The sequence below is a fragment of the Rutidosis leptorrhynchoides genome, chromosome 1 (assembly GCF_046630445.1).
Source record: "Rutidosis leptorrhynchoides isolate AG116_Rl617_1_P2 chromosome 1, CSIRO_AGI_Rlap_v1, whole genome shotgun sequence".
NCBI classification, from domain to species: Eukaryota; Viridiplantae; Streptophyta; class Magnoliopsida; order Asterales; family Asteraceae; genus Rutidosis; species Rutidosis leptorrhynchoides.
Genome location: NC_092333.1, coordinates 551,942,989 through 551,961,540, shown reverse-complemented (window position 1 = coordinate 551,961,540; position 18,552 = coordinate 551,942,989). Strand labels below are relative to the sequence as shown.

At 35.4% G+C, this 18,552-nt stretch overlaps 1 protein-coding gene across 1 annotated transcript; it reads left to right on the top strand.

Annotated features, from left to right (window-relative positions):
* The first annotated feature begins 15,760 nt into the window (after nucleotides 1-15,760).
* Nucleotides 15,761-17,672, top strand: LOC139843592 (uncharacterized). Its single transcript, XM_071833708.1, has 2 exons — nucleotides 15,761-16,335; nucleotides 16,772-17,672. Exons 1-2 carry the CDS (start codon nucleotides 15,761-15,763, stop codon nucleotides 17,670-17,672), a joined length of 1,476 nt encoding a protein of 491 aa, XP_071689809.1.
* The last annotated feature ends 880 nt before the right edge of the window (nucleotides 17,673-18,552 follow it).

The window sequence follows — 18,552 nt, the reverse complement described above, 5'->3', positions numbered from 1 at the left end:
CCCCGCAATATATGCGTCAAAGTAAACACATCGTAACTTATGGGTTTCCCAATGTGATATCCCCCATCTTTCAAACGAAAGTCTCTTATAAACCAAGACATTCTTGGAACGTTCTTCGAATATCTTACAAACTGATCTCGCCTTAAATAGTTGTGCCGAAGAATTCTGGCCGACTCTAGACAAGATTTCATCAATCATGTCTCCGGGTAGGTCTCTTAAAATATTGGGTTGTCTATCCATTTTGTGTTTTTAAACTGTAAAATAGACAAGAGTTAGATTCATAAAAAAATACTTATTAATACAAGCAATTTTTACATATATCATAAAGCATAAGAACACTATATTACATATATTACACCACACGAATACAACTATCTTATTCCGACTCGCTCGTTTCTTCTTCTTCGGTTTTGGTTCATTTTGCCAAGTTTCTAGGGATATATGATGTTCCCCTAATACGAGCCGTCGTTGTCCACATTGGTTTAGAAAAACCTGGTGGTTTAGAGGTTCCCGGGTCATTGTTACAACTTAAGGACTTCGGGGGTTGACGATACATATAAAGTTCATCGGGGTTGGAATTAGATTTCTCTATTTTTATGCCCTTTCCCTTATTATTTTCTTTTACCTTTTTAAATTCAGTTGGGGTAATTTCTATAACATCATCGGAATTCTCGTCGGAATCCGATTCATCGGAGAATTGGTAATCCTCCCAATATTTTGCTTCCTTGGCGGAAACACCATTGACCATAATTAACTTTGGTCGGTTGGTTGAGGATTTTCTTTTACTTAACCGTTTTATTATTTCCCCCACCGGTTCTATTTCTTCATCCGGTTCCGATTCTTCTTCCGGTTCCGATTCTTCTTCCGGTTCCGACTCTTCTTCCGGTTCCTCTTCGGGAACTTGTGAATCAGTCCACAAATCATTCCAATTTACATTTGACTCTTCATTATTATTAGGTGAGTCAATGGGACTTGTTCTAGAGGTAGACATCTATCACATAATATCAAACACGTTAAGAGATTAATATATCACATAATATTCATATGTTAAAAATATATAGTTTCCAACAAAAATGTTAAGCAATCATTTTTAAAGAAAACACGGTCGAAGTCCAGACTCACTAATGCATCCTAACAAACTCGATAAGACACACTAATGCAAATTTTCTGGTTCTCTAAGACCAACGCTCGGATACCAACTGAAATGTCCCGTTCTTATTGATTAAAAACGTTCCATATTAATTGATTTCGTTGCGAGGTTTTGACCTCTATATGAGACGTTTTTCAAAGACTGCATTCATTTTTAAACAAACCATAACCTTTATTTCATCAATAAAGGTTTAAAAAGCTTTACGTAGATTATCAAATAATGATAATCTAAAATATCCTGTTTACACACGACCATTACATAATGGTTTACAATACAAAGATGTTACAACAAAATAAGTTTCTTGAATGCAGTTTTTACACAATATCGTACAAGCATGGACTCCAAATCTTGTCCTTATTTAAGTATGCGACAGCGGAAGCTCTTAATAATCACCTGAGAATAAACATGCTTAAAACGTCAACAAAAATGTTGGTGAGTTATAGGTTTAACCAATATATATCAAATCGTAACAATAGACCACAAGATTTCATATTTCAATACACATCCCATACATAGAGATAAAAATCATTCATATGGTGAACACCTGGTAACCGACAATAACAAGATGCATATATAAGAATATCCCCATCATTCCGGGACACCCTTCGGATATGATATAAATTTCGAAGTACTAAAGCATCCGGTACTTTGGATGGGGTTTGTTAGGCCCAATAGATCTATCTTTAGGATTCGCGTCAATTAGGGTGTCTGTTCCCTAATTCTTAGATTACCAGACTTAATAAAAAGGGGCATATTCGATTTCGATAATTCAACCATAGAATGTAGTTTCACGTACTTGTGTCTATTTTGTAAATCATTTATAAAACCTGCATGTATTCTCATCCCAAAAATATTAGATTTTAAAAGTGGGACTATAACTCACTTTCACAGATTTTTACTTCGTCGGGAAGTAAGACTTGGCCACTGTTGATTCACGAACCTATAACAATATATACATATATATTAAAGTATGTTCAAAATATATTTACAACACTTTTAATATATTTTGATGTTTTAAGTTTATTAAGTCAGCTGTCCTCGTTAGTAACCTATAACTAGTTGTCCACAGTTAGATTGTAACGACCCGCACTTTTTCGATCGTTCTATACTTATAAGATTGATATTTACATAAATTAAACCTTGCCAACATGATAAGCAATCCAAATTGTCGAGATTTATATTTCCGAAAAGAGTTTTACACAACGTTTGACCGTCTAGTTTGACCGATGATATCACGAACTATACAATATATGATAATTATACGTTTGTGTATATATATGTATATATACATATTTAACATGATTAAAGAATGTTTTAATATCTCATTTTATATTAATAACAACAAGTTATATGTGTATTTTGAAACTACTAACTTAAGTTTTCAAAACGATAACAATACGTAACGTTATTTGACATATATACTTAAGACTTATAATGTTATACATATATTGTATAAGTAATGTATTTAATTACTTTTAAAGAACTTAAATACATAAAACCATATAAGTGTATTCACAAAAGATAGCTATATTTGAATCCTCATTTCATTTTTCACAAAATTTCTATACGTATACCTAGAGTATTTGTACTCGTATCATACCTAGCTCCTATACGTATTTACTAATAGTAAATACACATCAACATCACCACCTAACCAGCCATTATTCATGCCCTTAGAGCTAGGTAATTACTTTTGTATGATTGCAAGACTAATTAGCAAGATTACAAACTAAAATTTGTCCATGTATGCCCATGAAACACGTTTTTTATGGTGTATATATGTATCATCATTTTGATTCATTTTATCTCAAATTCTCTAGCAAAACACACACATACTTTGAAGCCTTAAAACCCTTAATCAATTCAGCAAAGTTTCCAAGAAGATCTAGCTTCAAAAACCATACTAAAACACCATAAGAAAACCATACAAAAACACTTCAAGAAAACCTTCCAAGAACACCAACTTACTTCCAATCTTTCATCCACTTCTATCACCCTTTTGATTCTAGCTTCTTACTCCTCTTTTACAGCAAACTTATCCAAGGAACTTGAGGTAGAATCTATGTTCATAACCTTATTCAATTCATACATATATAGCTATCTTATTTTGTGGTACAAAAGTTTAACAACAAGAACATAGTTTGAATGTTTTCAAACTTGTTTGCAAACTAAATAGATCCTTCTAACTTAACTTTTAAAATACTTCAAGACCTGTAATATAACTTATGTATATGCTAATTTAACAAGGTAAAACTTGGTTTTTCAAAGTATAAGTATTTTTAGAAAAATGGTCATTAAATGATTTTGTTGTAACAAAAATGTTTAACTTCATATGTTTCACTAATGTTTCACTTATGCCGTATGATTTTGAATACAAACCAAGGTATTTACAGTTCATAGTCTTAAAGAAGAACTCGATCCAAGAAGATGGCAATTTGAATCAACGAAAACGGATTTGTAACGAAGAAACTATGACCGAAACAAAATTGGTTATCCTAGATCATTTCAACTACGGGATCAATTGGAAAAAATGATATAAATCACATATTTCTAAGATAACATGATATTTTATATATATGTACTTATAATTCAATTTTATATGGTTCAGGATCACCCGTAAACAATACGAGAAGATTAATCATAAGATCCCATGTTTGTACGCAACACGTCATTTGACAACACCGGTACTTTATGTACGCAACACGTCATTTGACAACACCGGTACCATGGGTCAAGATTAATCTCGACCAATACATATACGATGGGGTTTTATTTATTTCATTGGGGGTTTTATTTATTTTATTGCGGGTATATTAAACATCTAAAAATGAACCATTAAAAATTGAATTACTAACATCGGACTGCTAACTACGGACTAAGGAATTATTCAAAGTATTAAAAGTATAACAAGTATATATTTATAACGTTTGTTTAAAAAAATGAAAACATATTGATATATTATATATGGATAGGTTCGTGATATCAACCGGAAGACCGAGTCAAATTATTTATATCATCAAGACAAGAGTGAGTATATAGTCCCACTTTTAAACTCTAAGTATTTCGGGATGAGAATACATGTATTTTATGTTTTACGCTATGGACACAAGTAACTGAAAAATATATTCTACGTTGAGTTGTACCACTGGCATACTTCCCTGTAGCTTGGTAACTAATATTTACAGCGGTATTGTAAACGCGAATCCTGTTGATAGATCTATCGGGCCTGACAACCCCAACCGGACTGGACGACCAGTATTCAACGGTTGCACAGTACTTCGTTTTGTGACTACACTTGGTACGGTGTAGTAAGATTTCATATTAAAGGGAATATGCGACGTGAAAATGTTAAGTATGGTTACCAAGTGCTCAACCACTTAGAATACTTTTATTAAACTGTTTATATACGAAATCTTGTGGTCTATATATATATATTGCTGCGCACTAAACCTATATCTCACCAACTTTATGTTGACGTTTTTAAACATGTTTATTCTCAGGTGATAATTAAAGCTTCCGCTGCATTATGTTGAATCTAAGCAGGATCATGCGTACTCATATTTGTGTCAAAAATAAAACTGCATATCCGAGGACGTGTGTTGTAAAATATGCTAGAAATCGTGTTGTTATTATCATTTGTAAAGTTTGTAAGTCGAAGATTTTCGTTAAACGTTAATCATCTTTTTATTGTCTAAAGCTTGTAACAAAAATAATGGTTTGGTTTGTAATGTATAATATATGCAGTTTTCCTTTTTAAAAAAATGTCGCATATAGAGGTCAATACCTCGCAATGAAATCATACGTTATCTAACACGTTCTTATGGTTAAGGACGGGTTATGACATGTGGTATCAGAGCGTTGGTCTTAGCGAACCAGGTCTGCATTAGTGTGTCTAACCGAGAAGCCGTTAGGATACATTAGTAAGTCTGGACTTTGACCGGGTCTGATTTAAAAAAAAAAAAAAACCATTGCTTATCACTGTTGGTTAAAATTTATATGTAAATATTATATAAGTACTAATGGGTTAGTTGTTGTGTGATAGATGTCGAGCTCAAAAATTGTTATCACAATCAACGACTCCGAATCAGAATCTTCAGATGGCGTTCCAGTCATTAACCTGTCCGATGACGAAAATGATATCCTTGGGGAAGACTCACAAATTCCGGATGAACCAACTATAGAGAACCAGGAAAGTGAACCCGAGGAGGAAAGTGAACCCGAGGAGGAAAGTGAACCCGAGGAGGAAAGTGAACCCGAGGAAGAAATACAGGAAATTACAAAAGACGAGTTCGAACTAGGAAAGAAACGAAAGGCTAATGAATTAGAAAATCCAAATCCCGAGTTTAATGAGAATGATGTGGCACCAATTCCACTCAACACTACCACCCCTATCCCCGCTATTCCTATTCGTTCTGTCCCGGCATCCAGTTCTTCAGTCCCACAGCCAAAATATAGGCAGACAGTTAGGATAAGCGTTAAGCAAATCTTTGTGTCTAAACGTCCTAGAAAATAGATCAAACGATGCGCTGCTGTGTCAAACCATGGAACCGAATAATGTTTTGTATAATATTAATAGTGTGGTTTGCTTAATGTTCGATGTAAGATAAGCATATGTAAAATATTGAAGTATGAAATGCAATAATTTTCCATGGTTAAGTATTATTTAGATTGTAGTAATTGATTCTGTACTAAGCTATTAAGTATGAACATTAACGGGTAGGTACTACCCAAGATATAATTATAAAACGCTAATAAGAAGAAAAGGCTTTTATAATAATACCTAGTTCATATTATTAATAAGCTATAATGTACTATAAATACACACTACATCTATAATAATCCATGTGAATAATTATTTTCTTTCATTAGGAAATGGCACGATTGAATCGAATGACGGAACAAGAAGTCGAGGACTTCATCAACCAGCGAGTGAACGACAGAATGTTATGGGTTGAGGCTGCAAGAGCTGCTGCAGTTAATCCAAATCCTCGTGTGGGATGCTCCTACAAGACGTTTCAAGCTTGCAAGCCTTCATCATTCAGTGGAACGGAAGGACCGATCGGTTTAACCCGATGGATAGAAAAGATGGAGACGGTGTTTAAAATCAGTGGTTGTGATGAAAAAGACATGACCAAGTTTGCATCGTGCACTTTACAAGATAGTGCACTCACATGGTGGAAGAATTATGTGAAGGCGGTAGGAGGAGATGTAGCTTATGATACTCCATGGGAAGAATTCAAAGCAATGATAATCACCGAGTATTGTCCAAGGAATGAGGTTATTAAGTTAGAAGATGAGTTACGAAGTTTGAAGGTGGTTGGTACTGAAATCACCAACTACAATCAGCGATTCATGGAATTTGTTTTACTATGTCCTGAATTGGTTCCAACCGAAGCACGGAAGATTGAAATGTACAAAGGTGGTTTGCCCAAAAAGGTCAAGGCAAACGTTACAGCATCGAACCCTAAGACAATTCATGAAGCTATAACCATGGCGAACGAGTTAATGGATCAGGTCATTCTGGATAAGAAAGCATTCACTACTGAGGTGAAGGTATCGAGTAACAAAAGGAAGTGGAACGGAAATTATGATCGAGGTTACCAACAGCAATCTTTTAAGAAACCAGAAACCCCGAAAGGTGCGGGTAGCGGTTCAGGCTTTGGTTACAAAGGACAAAGTCCTTTATGCAACCGTTGTCACAAACATCACTTTGGTTACTGTAGTGTGTTGTGCACCAAATGCAATCGACAGGGACATCTTGCTGAAGATTGTAAGGCTCTCGTTACAAATGCAAATGGTAACAAGACTCCTGCCACCAACGCAAATAGAACTGCTTTGGCTAACATTACTTGTTTTGGGTGTGGAAAACAAGGTCATTATAAGAGCCAGTGCCCGAATCAGAATGGCGGACCTGCACGTGGAAGAGCGTTTGTTATTAATGCTAGAGAGGCACGAGAAGACCCGGAGCTTGTTACGGGTACGTTTACCATTAATAACTTATCAGCATCTATTTTATTTGATACTGGCGCCGATAGAAGTTATGTGTGTAAAAATTTTTACACTAAATTGAATTGTTCATCATTACCTCTAGATGCTAAGTACTTGATTGAGTTAGCTAATGGTAAACTAATTAAAGCCGATAAAATTTGTCGTGGTTGTGAAATAAATCTAGCCGGAGAAACGTTTAAAATCGACTTAATACCCGTAGAATTAGGAGGTTTTGATGTAATAGTCGGCATGGACTGGATGTCCAAAATAGGAGCGGAAGTTGTTTGTGCTAAGAAGGCAATTCGTATTCCTGGTAAGGATAAAATACCGGTGATGATTTATGGAGAGAAGGGTAATTCAAAGCTAAAACTCATTAGCTGTTTGAAAGCCAAGAAGTGTTTAGAAAAGGGATGTTACGCTATTTTAGCACATGTTAATAAAGTCGAAAAGAAAGAAAAATGCATCAACGACGTGCCTGTGGCAAGAGATTTTCCTGAAGTTTTTCCGGAAGAATTGCCGGGACTACCTCCATTTAGATCGGTAGAATTTCAAATAGATTTAGTACCAGGAGCTGCACCAGTGGCTCGTGCTCCATATAGACTTGCACCGTCCGAGTTAAAAGAACTTCAAAGTCAGTTAAAAGAATTACTGGACCGTGGATTCATACGACCGAGTACTTCGCCGTGGGGAGCTCCAATTTTGTTTGTTAAGAAGAAAGATGGATCTTTTAGGATGTGTATAGACTATCGTGAATTAAATAAGTTAACTATCAAGAATCGGTATCCACTACCGAGAATTGATGACTTATTTGATCAATTGCAAGGATCATGTGTGTATTCGAAAATCGACTTAAGATCGGGCTATCATCAACTACGCGTCAAAGAAGAGGACATTCCGAAAACTGCTTTTCGGACACGTTATGGTCATTACGAATTTTTGGTTATGCCGTTTGGATTGACGAATGCGCCAGCTGTATTCATGGACCTCATGAATCGAGTTTGTAGTCCGTATTTAGATAAGTTTGTTATCGTTTTCATTGATGATATTCTTATCTATTCCAAGAGTGAGCAAGAGCATGAAGAGCATTTAAGGTTGATACTGGAGTTGTTGAGAAAAGAACAACTTTATGCTAAATTTTCTAAGTGTGCTTTCTGGTTGAAAGAAGTGCAATTTCTTGGTCACGTTGTTAATAGCGAAGGAATTCAGGTTGATCCAGCAAAAACTGAAGCTATTGAAAAATGGGAGACTCCTAATACACCAACACAGATACGCCAATTTTTGGGTTTAGCCGGTTATTATAGAAGGTTTATTCAAGATTTTTCCCGAATAGCTAAGCCGTTGACAGCGTTAACGCAAAAAGGGAAGAAATATGAATGGACCTCGGAGCAGGAGAACGCATTTCAAATACTGAAGAAGAAGTTAACTACGGCGCCTATTTTATCGTTACCAGAAGGGAACGATGATTTTGAAATATATTGTGACGCTTCACGACAAGGTTTTGGTTGTGTTCTTATGCAACGGAAGAAAGTTATTGCATTTGCATCCCGACAATTGAAGATTCACGAGCGGAATTATACGACGCATGATCTAGAATTGGGAGCAGTCGTGTTTGCATTGAAGATGTGGAGACATTACTTGTATGGGGTTAAATTCACTGTATTTACTGATCATAAAAGCCTTCAACATATTTTTGATCAGAAACAATTGAACATGAGGCAACGTAGGTGGGTCGAGCTAATAAACGACTATGATTGTGAAATTCGTTATCATCCCGGGAAGGCGAACGTGGTGGCTGATGCTTTAAGCAGAAAGGAACGAGAACCAATTCGAGTTCGAGCAATGAACATAAAAATTCGCATGAACCTCAACTCACAAATCAAAGAAGTTCAACAAGAAGCACTCAATAAAGAAAACATAAAGAATGAAATAATGAAGAAGTATGAGAAGCAACTCGTTGTACGGGAAGATGGAATTCGATATTTTGCAAATCGTATTTGGGTACCGAAGTTGGGTGGATTAAGGAAGTTGATATTGAACGAGGCACATAAGACAAGATATTCGATACATCCTGGAGTTGGAAAGATGTACCAAGATCTTAAGACGCATTATTGGTGGCCTAATTTAAAAACAGACGTTGCAACATATGTTGGGGAGTGTTTAACTTGTTCCAAGGTTAAAGCAGAACACCAGAAGCCGTCAGGGTTACTTCAACAACCAGAAATTCCAGAATGGAAATGGGACGGTATTACCATGGATTTCATCACGAAGTTACCAAAGACTGCCTGGGGATACGACACCATTTGGGTGATTGTTGATCGTCTCACCAAGTCTGCACATTTCTTGCCTATAAAGGAAACGGATAAAATGGAGAAACTATTACGATTGTATATAAAGGAAGTTGTTTCAAGACATGGAATACCTATTTCCATTATATCCGATCGTGATGGTAGATTTACCTCAAAGTTTTGGCAATCACTACAGGAGGCACTAGGAACTCGTTTGGATATGAGTACCGCATATCATCCACAAACCGATGGACAGAGTGAGAGAACGATTCAGACTCTCGAAGACATGCTCAGGGCATGTGTGATCGATTTTGGAAACGGATGGGATAAATATCTACCGTTAGCAGAATTCTCGTATAATAATAGTTATCATGCGAGCATTGGAGCTGTGCCATTCGAAGCATTGTACGGAAGGAAGTGTAGATCTCCTATCTGTTGGAATGAAGTAGGAGATCGACAATTAACTGGTCCCGAGATCATACATGAAACGACTGAGAAGATAGTGCAAATCAAGGAGAGATTAAAAACAGCCCGCAGTCGCCAAAAGAGCTACGCCGATGTCCGAAGGAAACCATTAGAGTTTCAGGTCGGGGACATGGTTATGCTAAAGGTGTCACCTTGGAAAGGTGTGATGCGTTTTGGAAAAAGGGGTAAACTGAACCCAAGGTACGTAGGCCCGTTTAAGATCATCGAACGCATTGGACCGGTAGCTTATCGACTCGAGTTACCGCAACAACTCGCTGGAGTACATAATACCTTTCACGTCTCAAACCTGAAGAAGTGTCTTGCAAAGGAAGACCTCACCATTCCTCTTGAAGAAATTCATGTCGACGAGAAACTACAATTCGTCGAAGAACCAATCGAAATCATGGACCGTGAAGTTAAACAGCTCAAACAGAGCAATATACCGATTGTTAAGGTTCGTTGGAATGCTAGAAGAGGTCCCGAGTTTACTTGGGAACGAGAGGATCAGATGAAACGAAAGTATCCGCATTTGTTTCTCGATGACGCAAAATAGGTACAATTTTAAAATTTCGGGACGAAATTTATTTAACGGGGAGGTAATGTAACGACCCGCACTTTTTCGATCGTTCTATACTTATAAGATTGATATTTACATAAATTAAACCTTGCCAACATGATAAGCAATCCAAATTGTCGAGATTTATATTTCCGAAAAGAGTTTTACACAACGTTTGACCGTCTAGTTTGACCGATGATATCACGAACTATACAATATATGATAATTATACGTTTGTGTATATATATGTATATATACATATTTAACATGATTAAAGAATGTTTTAATATCTCATTTTATATTAATAACAACAAGTTATATGTGTATTTTGAAACTACTAACTTAAGTTTTCAAAACGATAACAATACGTAACGTTATTTGACATATATACTTAAGACTTATAATGTTATACATATATTGTATAAGTAATGTATTTAATTACTTTTAAAGAACTTAAATACATAAAACCATATAAGTGTATTCACAAAAGATAGCTATATTTGAATCCTCATTTCATTTTTCACAAAATTTCTATACGTATACCTAGAGTATTTGTACTCGTATCATACCTAGCTCCTATACGTATTTACTAATAGTAAATACACATCAACATCACCACCTAACCAGCCATTATTCATGCCCTTAGAGCTAGGTAATTACTTTTGTATGATTGCAAGACTAATTAGCAAGATTACAAACTAAAATTTGTCCATGTATGCCCATGAAACACGTTTTTTATGGTGTATATATGTATCATCATTTTGATTCATTTTATCTCAAATTCTCTAGCAAAACACACACATACTTTGAAGCCTTAAAACCCTTAATCAATTCAGCAAAGTTTCCAAGAAGATCTAGCTTCAAAAACCATACTAAAACACCATAAGAAAACCATACAAAAACACTTCAAGAAAACCTTCCAAGAACACCAACTTACTTCCAATCTTTCATCCACTTCTATCACCCTTTTGATTCTAGCTTCTTACTCCTCTTTTACAGCAAACTTATCCAAGGAACTTGAGGTAGAATCTATGTTCATAACCTTATTCAATTCATACATATATAGCTATCTTATTTTGTGGTACAAAAGTTTAACAACAAGAACATAGTTTGAATGTTTTCAAACTTGTTTGCAAACTAAATAGATCCTTCTAACTTAACTTTTAAAATACTTCAAGACCTGTAATATAACTTATGTATATGCTAATTTAACAAGGTAAAACTTGGTTTTTCAAAGTATAAGTATTTTTAGAAAAATGGTCATTAAATGATTTTGTTGTAACAAAAATGTTTAACTTCATATGTTTCACTAATGTTTCACTTATGCCGTATGATTTTGAATACAAACCAAGGTATTTACAGTTCATAGTCTTAAAGAAGAACTCGATCCAAGAAGATGGCAATTTGAATCAACGAAAACGGATTTGTAACGAAGAAACTATGACCGAAACAAAATTGGTTATCCTAGATCATTTCAACTACGGGATCAATTGGAAAAAATGATATAAATCACATATTTCTAAGATAACATGATATTTTATATATATGTACTTATAATTCAATTTTATATGGTTCAGGATCACCCGTAAACAATACGAGAAGATTAATCATAAGATCCCATGTTTGTACGCAACACGTCATTTGACAACACCGGTACTTTATGTACGCAACACGTCATTTGACAACACCGGTACCATGGGTCAAGATTAATCTCGACCAATACATATACGATGGGGTTTTATTTATTTCATTGGGGGTTTTATTTATTTCATTGCGGGTATATTAAACATCTAAAAATGAACCATTAAAAATTGAATTACTAACATCGGACTGCTAACTACGGACTAAGGAATTATTCAAAGTATTAAAAGTATAACAAGTATATATTTATAACGTTTGTTTAAAAAAATGAAAACATATTGATATATTATATATGGATAGGTTCGTGATATCAACCGGAAGACCGAGTCAAATTATTTATATCATCAAGACAAGAGTGAGTATATAGTCCCACTTTTAAACTCTAAGTATTTCGGGATGAGAATACATGTATTTTATGTTTTACGCTATGGACACAAGTAACTGAAAAATATATTCTACGTTGAGTTGTACCACTGGCATACTTCCCTGTAGCTTGGTAACTAATATTTACAGCGGTATTGTAAACGCGAATCCTGTTGATAGATCTATCGGGCCTGACAACCCCAACCGGACTGGACGACCAGTATTCAACGGTTGCACAGTACTTCGTTTTGTGACTACACTTGGTACGGTGTAGTAAGATTTCATATTAAAGGGAATATGCGACGTGAAAATGTTAAGTATGGTTACCAAGTGCTCAACCACTTAGAATACTTTTATTAAACTGTTTATATACGAAATCTTGTGGTCTATATATATATATTGCTGCGCACTAAACCTATATCTCACCAACTTTATGTTGACGTTTTTAAACATGTTTATTCTCAGGTGATAATTAAAGCTTCCGCTGCATTATGTTGAATCTAAGCAGGATCATGCGTACTCATATTTGTGTCAAAAATAAAACTGCATATCCGAGGACGTGTGTTGTAAAATATGCTAGAAATCGTGTTGTTATTATCATTTGTAAAGTTTGTAAGTCGAAGATTTTCGTTAAACGTTAATCATCTTTTTATTGTCTAAAGCTTGTAACAAAAATAATGGTTTGGTTTGTAATGTATAATATATGCAGTTTTCCTTTTTAAAAAAATGTCGCATATAGAGGTCAATACCTCGCAATGAAATCATACGTTATCTAACACGTTCTTATGGTTAAGGACGGGTTATGACATAGATGTACAGAAATAAATCGATAAATATTATCTTGAATCAATCCACGACCCAGTGTATACGTATCTCAGTATTGATCACAACTCAAACTATATATATTTTGGAATCAACCTCAACCCTGTATAGCTAACTCCAACATTCACATATAGAGTGTCTATGGTTGTTCCGAAATATATATAGATGTGTCGACATGATAGGTCGAAACATTGTATACGTGTCTATGGTATCTCAAGATTACATAATATACAATACAAGTTGATTAAGTTATGGTTGGAATAGATTTGTTACCAATTTTCACGTAGCTAAAATGAGAAAAATTATCCAATCTTGTTTTACCCATAACTTCTTCATTTTAAATCCGTTTTGAGTGAATCAAATTGCTATGGTTTCATATTGAACTCTATTTTATGAATCTAAACAGAAAAAGTATAGGTTTATAGTCGGAAAAATAAGTTACAAGTCGTTTTTGTAAAGGTAGTCATTTCAGTCGAAAGAACGACGTCTAGATGACCATTTTAGAAAACATACTTCCACTTTGAGTTTAACCATAATTTTTGGATATAGTTTCATGTTCATAATAAAAATCATTTTCTCAGAATAACAACTTTTAAATCAAAGTTTATCATAGTTTTTAATTAACTAACCCAAAACAGCCCGCGGTGTTACTACGACGGCGTAAATCCGGTTTTACGGTGTTTTTCGTGTTTCCAGGTTTTAAATCATTAAGTTAGCATATCATATAGATATAGAACATGTGTTTAGTTGATTTTAAAAGTCAAGTTAGAAGGATTAACTTTTGTTTGCGAACAAGTTTAGAATTAACTAAACTATGTTCTAGTGATTACAAGTTTAAACCTTCGAATAAGATAGCTTTATATGTATGAATCGAATGATGTTATGAACATCATTACTACCTTAATTTCCTTGGATAAACCTACTGGAAAATAGAAAAATGGATCTAGCTTCAATGGATCCTTGGATGGCTCGAAGTTCTTGAAGCAGAATCATGACACGAAAACAAGTTCAAGTAAGATCATCACTTGAAATAAGATTGTTATAGTTATAGAAATTGAACCAAAGTTTGAATATGATTATTACCTTGTATTAGAATGATAACCTACTGTAAGAAACAAAGATTTCTTGAGGTTGGATGATCACCTTACAAGATTGGAAGTGAGCTAGCAAACTTGAAAGTATTCTTGATTTTATGAAACTAGAACTTTTGGAATTTATGAAGAACACTTAGAACTTGAAGATAGAACTTGAGAGAGATCAATTAGATGAAGAAAATTGAAGAATGAAAGTGTTTGTAGGTGTTTTTGGTCGTTGGTGTATGGATTAGATATAAAGGATATGTAATTTTGTTTTCATGTAAATAAGTCATGAATGATTACTCATATTTTTGTAATTTTATGAGATATTTCATGCTAGTTGCCAAATGATGGTTCCCACATGTGTTAGGTGACTCACATGGGCTGCTAAGAGCTGATCATTGGAGTGTATATACCAATAGTACATACATCTAAAAGCTGTGTATTGTACGAGTACGAATACGGGTGCATACGAGTAGAATTGTTGATGAAACTGAACGAGGATGTAATTGTAAGCATTTTTGTTAAGTAGAAGTATTTTGATAAGTGTATTGAAGTCTTTCAAAAGTGTATAAATACATATTAAAACACTACATGTATATACATTTTAACTGAGTCGTTAAGTCATCGTTAGTCGTTACATGTAAGTGTTGTTTTGAAACCTTTAGGTTAACGATCTTGTTAAATGTTGTTAACCCAATGTTTATAATATCAAATGAGATTTTAAATTATTATATTATCATGATATTATCATGTATGAATATCTCTTAATATGATATATATACATTAAATGTCTTTACAACGATAATCGTTACATATATGTCTCGTTTAAAAATCATTAAGTTAGTAGTCTTGTTTTTACATATGTAGTTCATTGTTAATATACTTTATGATATGTTTTCTTATCATAGTATCATGTTAACTATATATATATATCCATATATATGTCATCATATAGTTTTTACAAGTTTTAACGTTCGTGAATCACCGATCAACTTGGGTGGTCAATTGTCTATATGAAACATATTTCAATTAATCAAGTCTTAACAAGTTTGATTGCTTAACATGTTGGAAACATTTAATCATGTAAATATCAATCTCAATTAATATATATAAACATGGAAAAGTTCGGGTCACTACACTAACCCCCAGTGACTTTCGCCCCATTAGCCTTATCGGGTCTTACTATAAAATTGTGGCAAAAGTTCTTTCAAAGAGACTCGAAAAGGTTATCCATAAACTCGTAGGTTCCGAACAAAGTGGATTCTTGAAAGGAAGATTTATTCTCGATGGGGTTCTCATCGCAAACGAAACTATCGATGAACTCAAACGACAAAAAAGAAAAGGTTTCATTTTCAAGGTAGATTTCGAAAAGGCTTTTGATTGCCTAAAATGGGACTTCTTGATGGAAACCATGGAGAATATCGGGTTCGGTAATAGATGGAAAAAATGGATCTTCGCATGCCTTAGCTCCGCCTCAATATCCATTCTCGTTAACGGATCCCCAACCCGTGAATTCACCCCGGAACGAGGTGTTAGGCAAGGTGACCCACTCTCCCCCTTTTTATTCATAATTGCGGCGGAAGGTTTAAACCTCCTTGTAAAGCGTGCCATGTTGTCGGGGCATTTCAAAGGGATAGAAGTCGGTAAAGAAAAAGTCATAATTTCGCACTTACAATACGCCGACGATACCATCTTTTTTGGTGAGTGGTCCCGTCACAACATATTGAACACCATGAAAATTCTCAAGTGCTTTGAAGATCTCTCGGGTCTAAAAGTTAACTTCCATAAAAGCAATCTATTCGGTGTTGGTGTTTCGAATGGGGACTTGGAAAGTATAGCTCTAAGAATCGGATGTAAAGCGGGTGATTTTCCTTTTACCTACTTAGGTTTACCCATAGGAGTTAAGATGAACAAACCCACTCATTGGCTTCCGGTGGTGGACAAATTCAAAAAGCGACTCGCGGAGTGGAAATCTATCTTTCGGAGGTCGGCTCACATTGGTAAAATCCGTTCTCTCTAGTCTTCCACTTTATTACTTTTCACTCTTCAAAGCCCCGTCCTCTATCTTAAAACAACTTGAATCGCTTCTTTGTAATTTTTTCTGGGGCGGGTCCGGGTCGGGTAAGAAAATATGTTGGGTTAAATGGGATGACACTTTACTACCTTACGACTCGGGAGGTTTAGACATTGGATCGCTTTCCGCCAAAAACCTAGCCTTGCTAGGAAAATGGTGGTGGCGGTTCAAATCGGAACCTTGCTCACTTTGGACTAAAGTGATTTCTAGTATTTACGGTAGGGACGGTGGGCTTGTCACTAACGACTTTTGAAGGTTTAAGAAACTCGGTGCCACTTGGTTTAACATCATCAATATCACTAAGGATTTCGAGAAAGCTGGATGGGATTTTTCGCATATTTTTTGCAGGTTTCTAAAAGATGGAAAACGCACAGCTTTTTGGCACGACCGTTGGCTTGGGAGCTTCATTCTGAAAGAAAAATACCCCCGATTATTTGCACTTGATACTGATAAAAGTTGCACCGTCTTCGATCGGGTGGACTTAGCTGGGTCATCCTTTTCATTCAATGGCAGTTGGCTCCATTCTCCAAGGGGCAGAAGCGCTAGCGATATGGAGGAGCTATCAAGTTTGATCGAGAACTTTACTCCACCTCAGAATACTAATAACGTTACCGAAGACTCGTGGCTTTGCACCCTAACAGATTCGGATAACTCTTTCACCAAACAAGTTTCGGCAAACTTAGACATGCTTCGTCTCCAACCTTCAACTGTAAAACCACCTACAAAACGCAACAGATCTGTCCCATTAAAAGTTGAACTTTTCGTTTGGCGAGCAAAACTTCATCGACTTCCAGTTAAACTCGAACTTGACAAACGTGGTTTAGACCTCGGTTCGGTTCTTTGCAATATCTGCCAAGACTCGTCCGAGACAACCGAACATATTCTTGCCACATGCCCCCAGGTTAAAGCTATATGGTTGGATTTTTACAAATGGTGGAATTTTTCTCCCCCGGCAGAACTAAACGTCGCGGATTTATTTTCAAGTAGCTGCAGCTCCAGTCTCTCATCGATAGGTTCAAAAATATGGGAAGCCACCAAGTGGGTCTGCGGTTATTCTATTTGGAGATATCGCAACCTAAAAATCTTTCAAAACCAAATCTGGGACATACCTTCAATTCTAGCGGATATCCAACTTTCATCCTTTAAATGGATTTCGGGTCGAATAAAGAAAGCTCAAATTCAATGGTCACAATGGCTCATTAACCCGAGCTCGTATTGCGTTGTTACATCAAGAGTGGGCACTGGCTAATACCCCACAGCATCCCCTATGCTTCTCGTGGCTAACCTTCTATAAGGCAAGATCTTCAGGGGTTAAACGGGCCTTGGAGTTTATGCTTTGTCGCTGCTCGATCAGCACTGTGTACTACTTCGTGTCCCTACTCGATTCGTTGAGTCCCCTCTCCTGGGGGTTTTACTTATAGTCGGTTTTTAATTCCATTTGTCTAGTAGTTATAATCGTTGGATGTTTGTTACTTTTCGGGGATGTATAATGTACATATATTTATATATTAATAAAATTATTTTGCCTTTCAAAAAAAAAATTGTTGTCTCAAGTCAGGTGTGATTCACACCGTGTGAGGTATGTAAGCTTATTTCAGGTGATTTTAATAAAACATGATGATTAAGTGTTAAATTGTTTAAAAGCCGAATGATTTTATTGAACTTGACTGTGAATTCTGAATGATGAATAATTACATTACATAACATTATTATCCTAATATACTACATATGATGACCAGTTTTCTATTCACATGGTTATTTTGGTCCTTTTAATTTTTTACATAAATGAAAAAGGGTTATTGACCATAATGCCCATTTTTCAAGTGAACTATAACGATTCGCCATTAAAGAAAATTGTTAAAATGCCATCGCAAATCGCAAGGTGCCTTTACGACTACGATCGCAAGACCACCTTGCGATCGCTTATCCTAATATACTACATATGATGAGCAGTTTACTATTCACATGGTTATTTTGGTCCTTTTAGTTTTTTACATAAATGAAAAAGGGTTGTTGACCATAATGCCCATTTTTCAAGTGAACTATAACGATTCGCCATTAAAGAAAATTGTTAAAATGTCATCGCAAGTCGCAAGGTGCCTTTACGACTACGATCGCAAGATCACCTT

Excerpts from the sequence above, each read along its gene's own strand:
- LOC139843592 (XM_071833708.1), top strand. The coding sequence starts at position 15,761 with ATGGAGAATATCGGGTTCGGTAATAGATGGAAAAAATGGATCTTCGCA. Across the intron at positions 16,336-16,771 it reads TGGAAATCTATCTTTCGGAG|GTTTCTAAAAGATGGAAAAC; the intron begins GTCGGCTCACAT and ends TATTTTTTGCAG.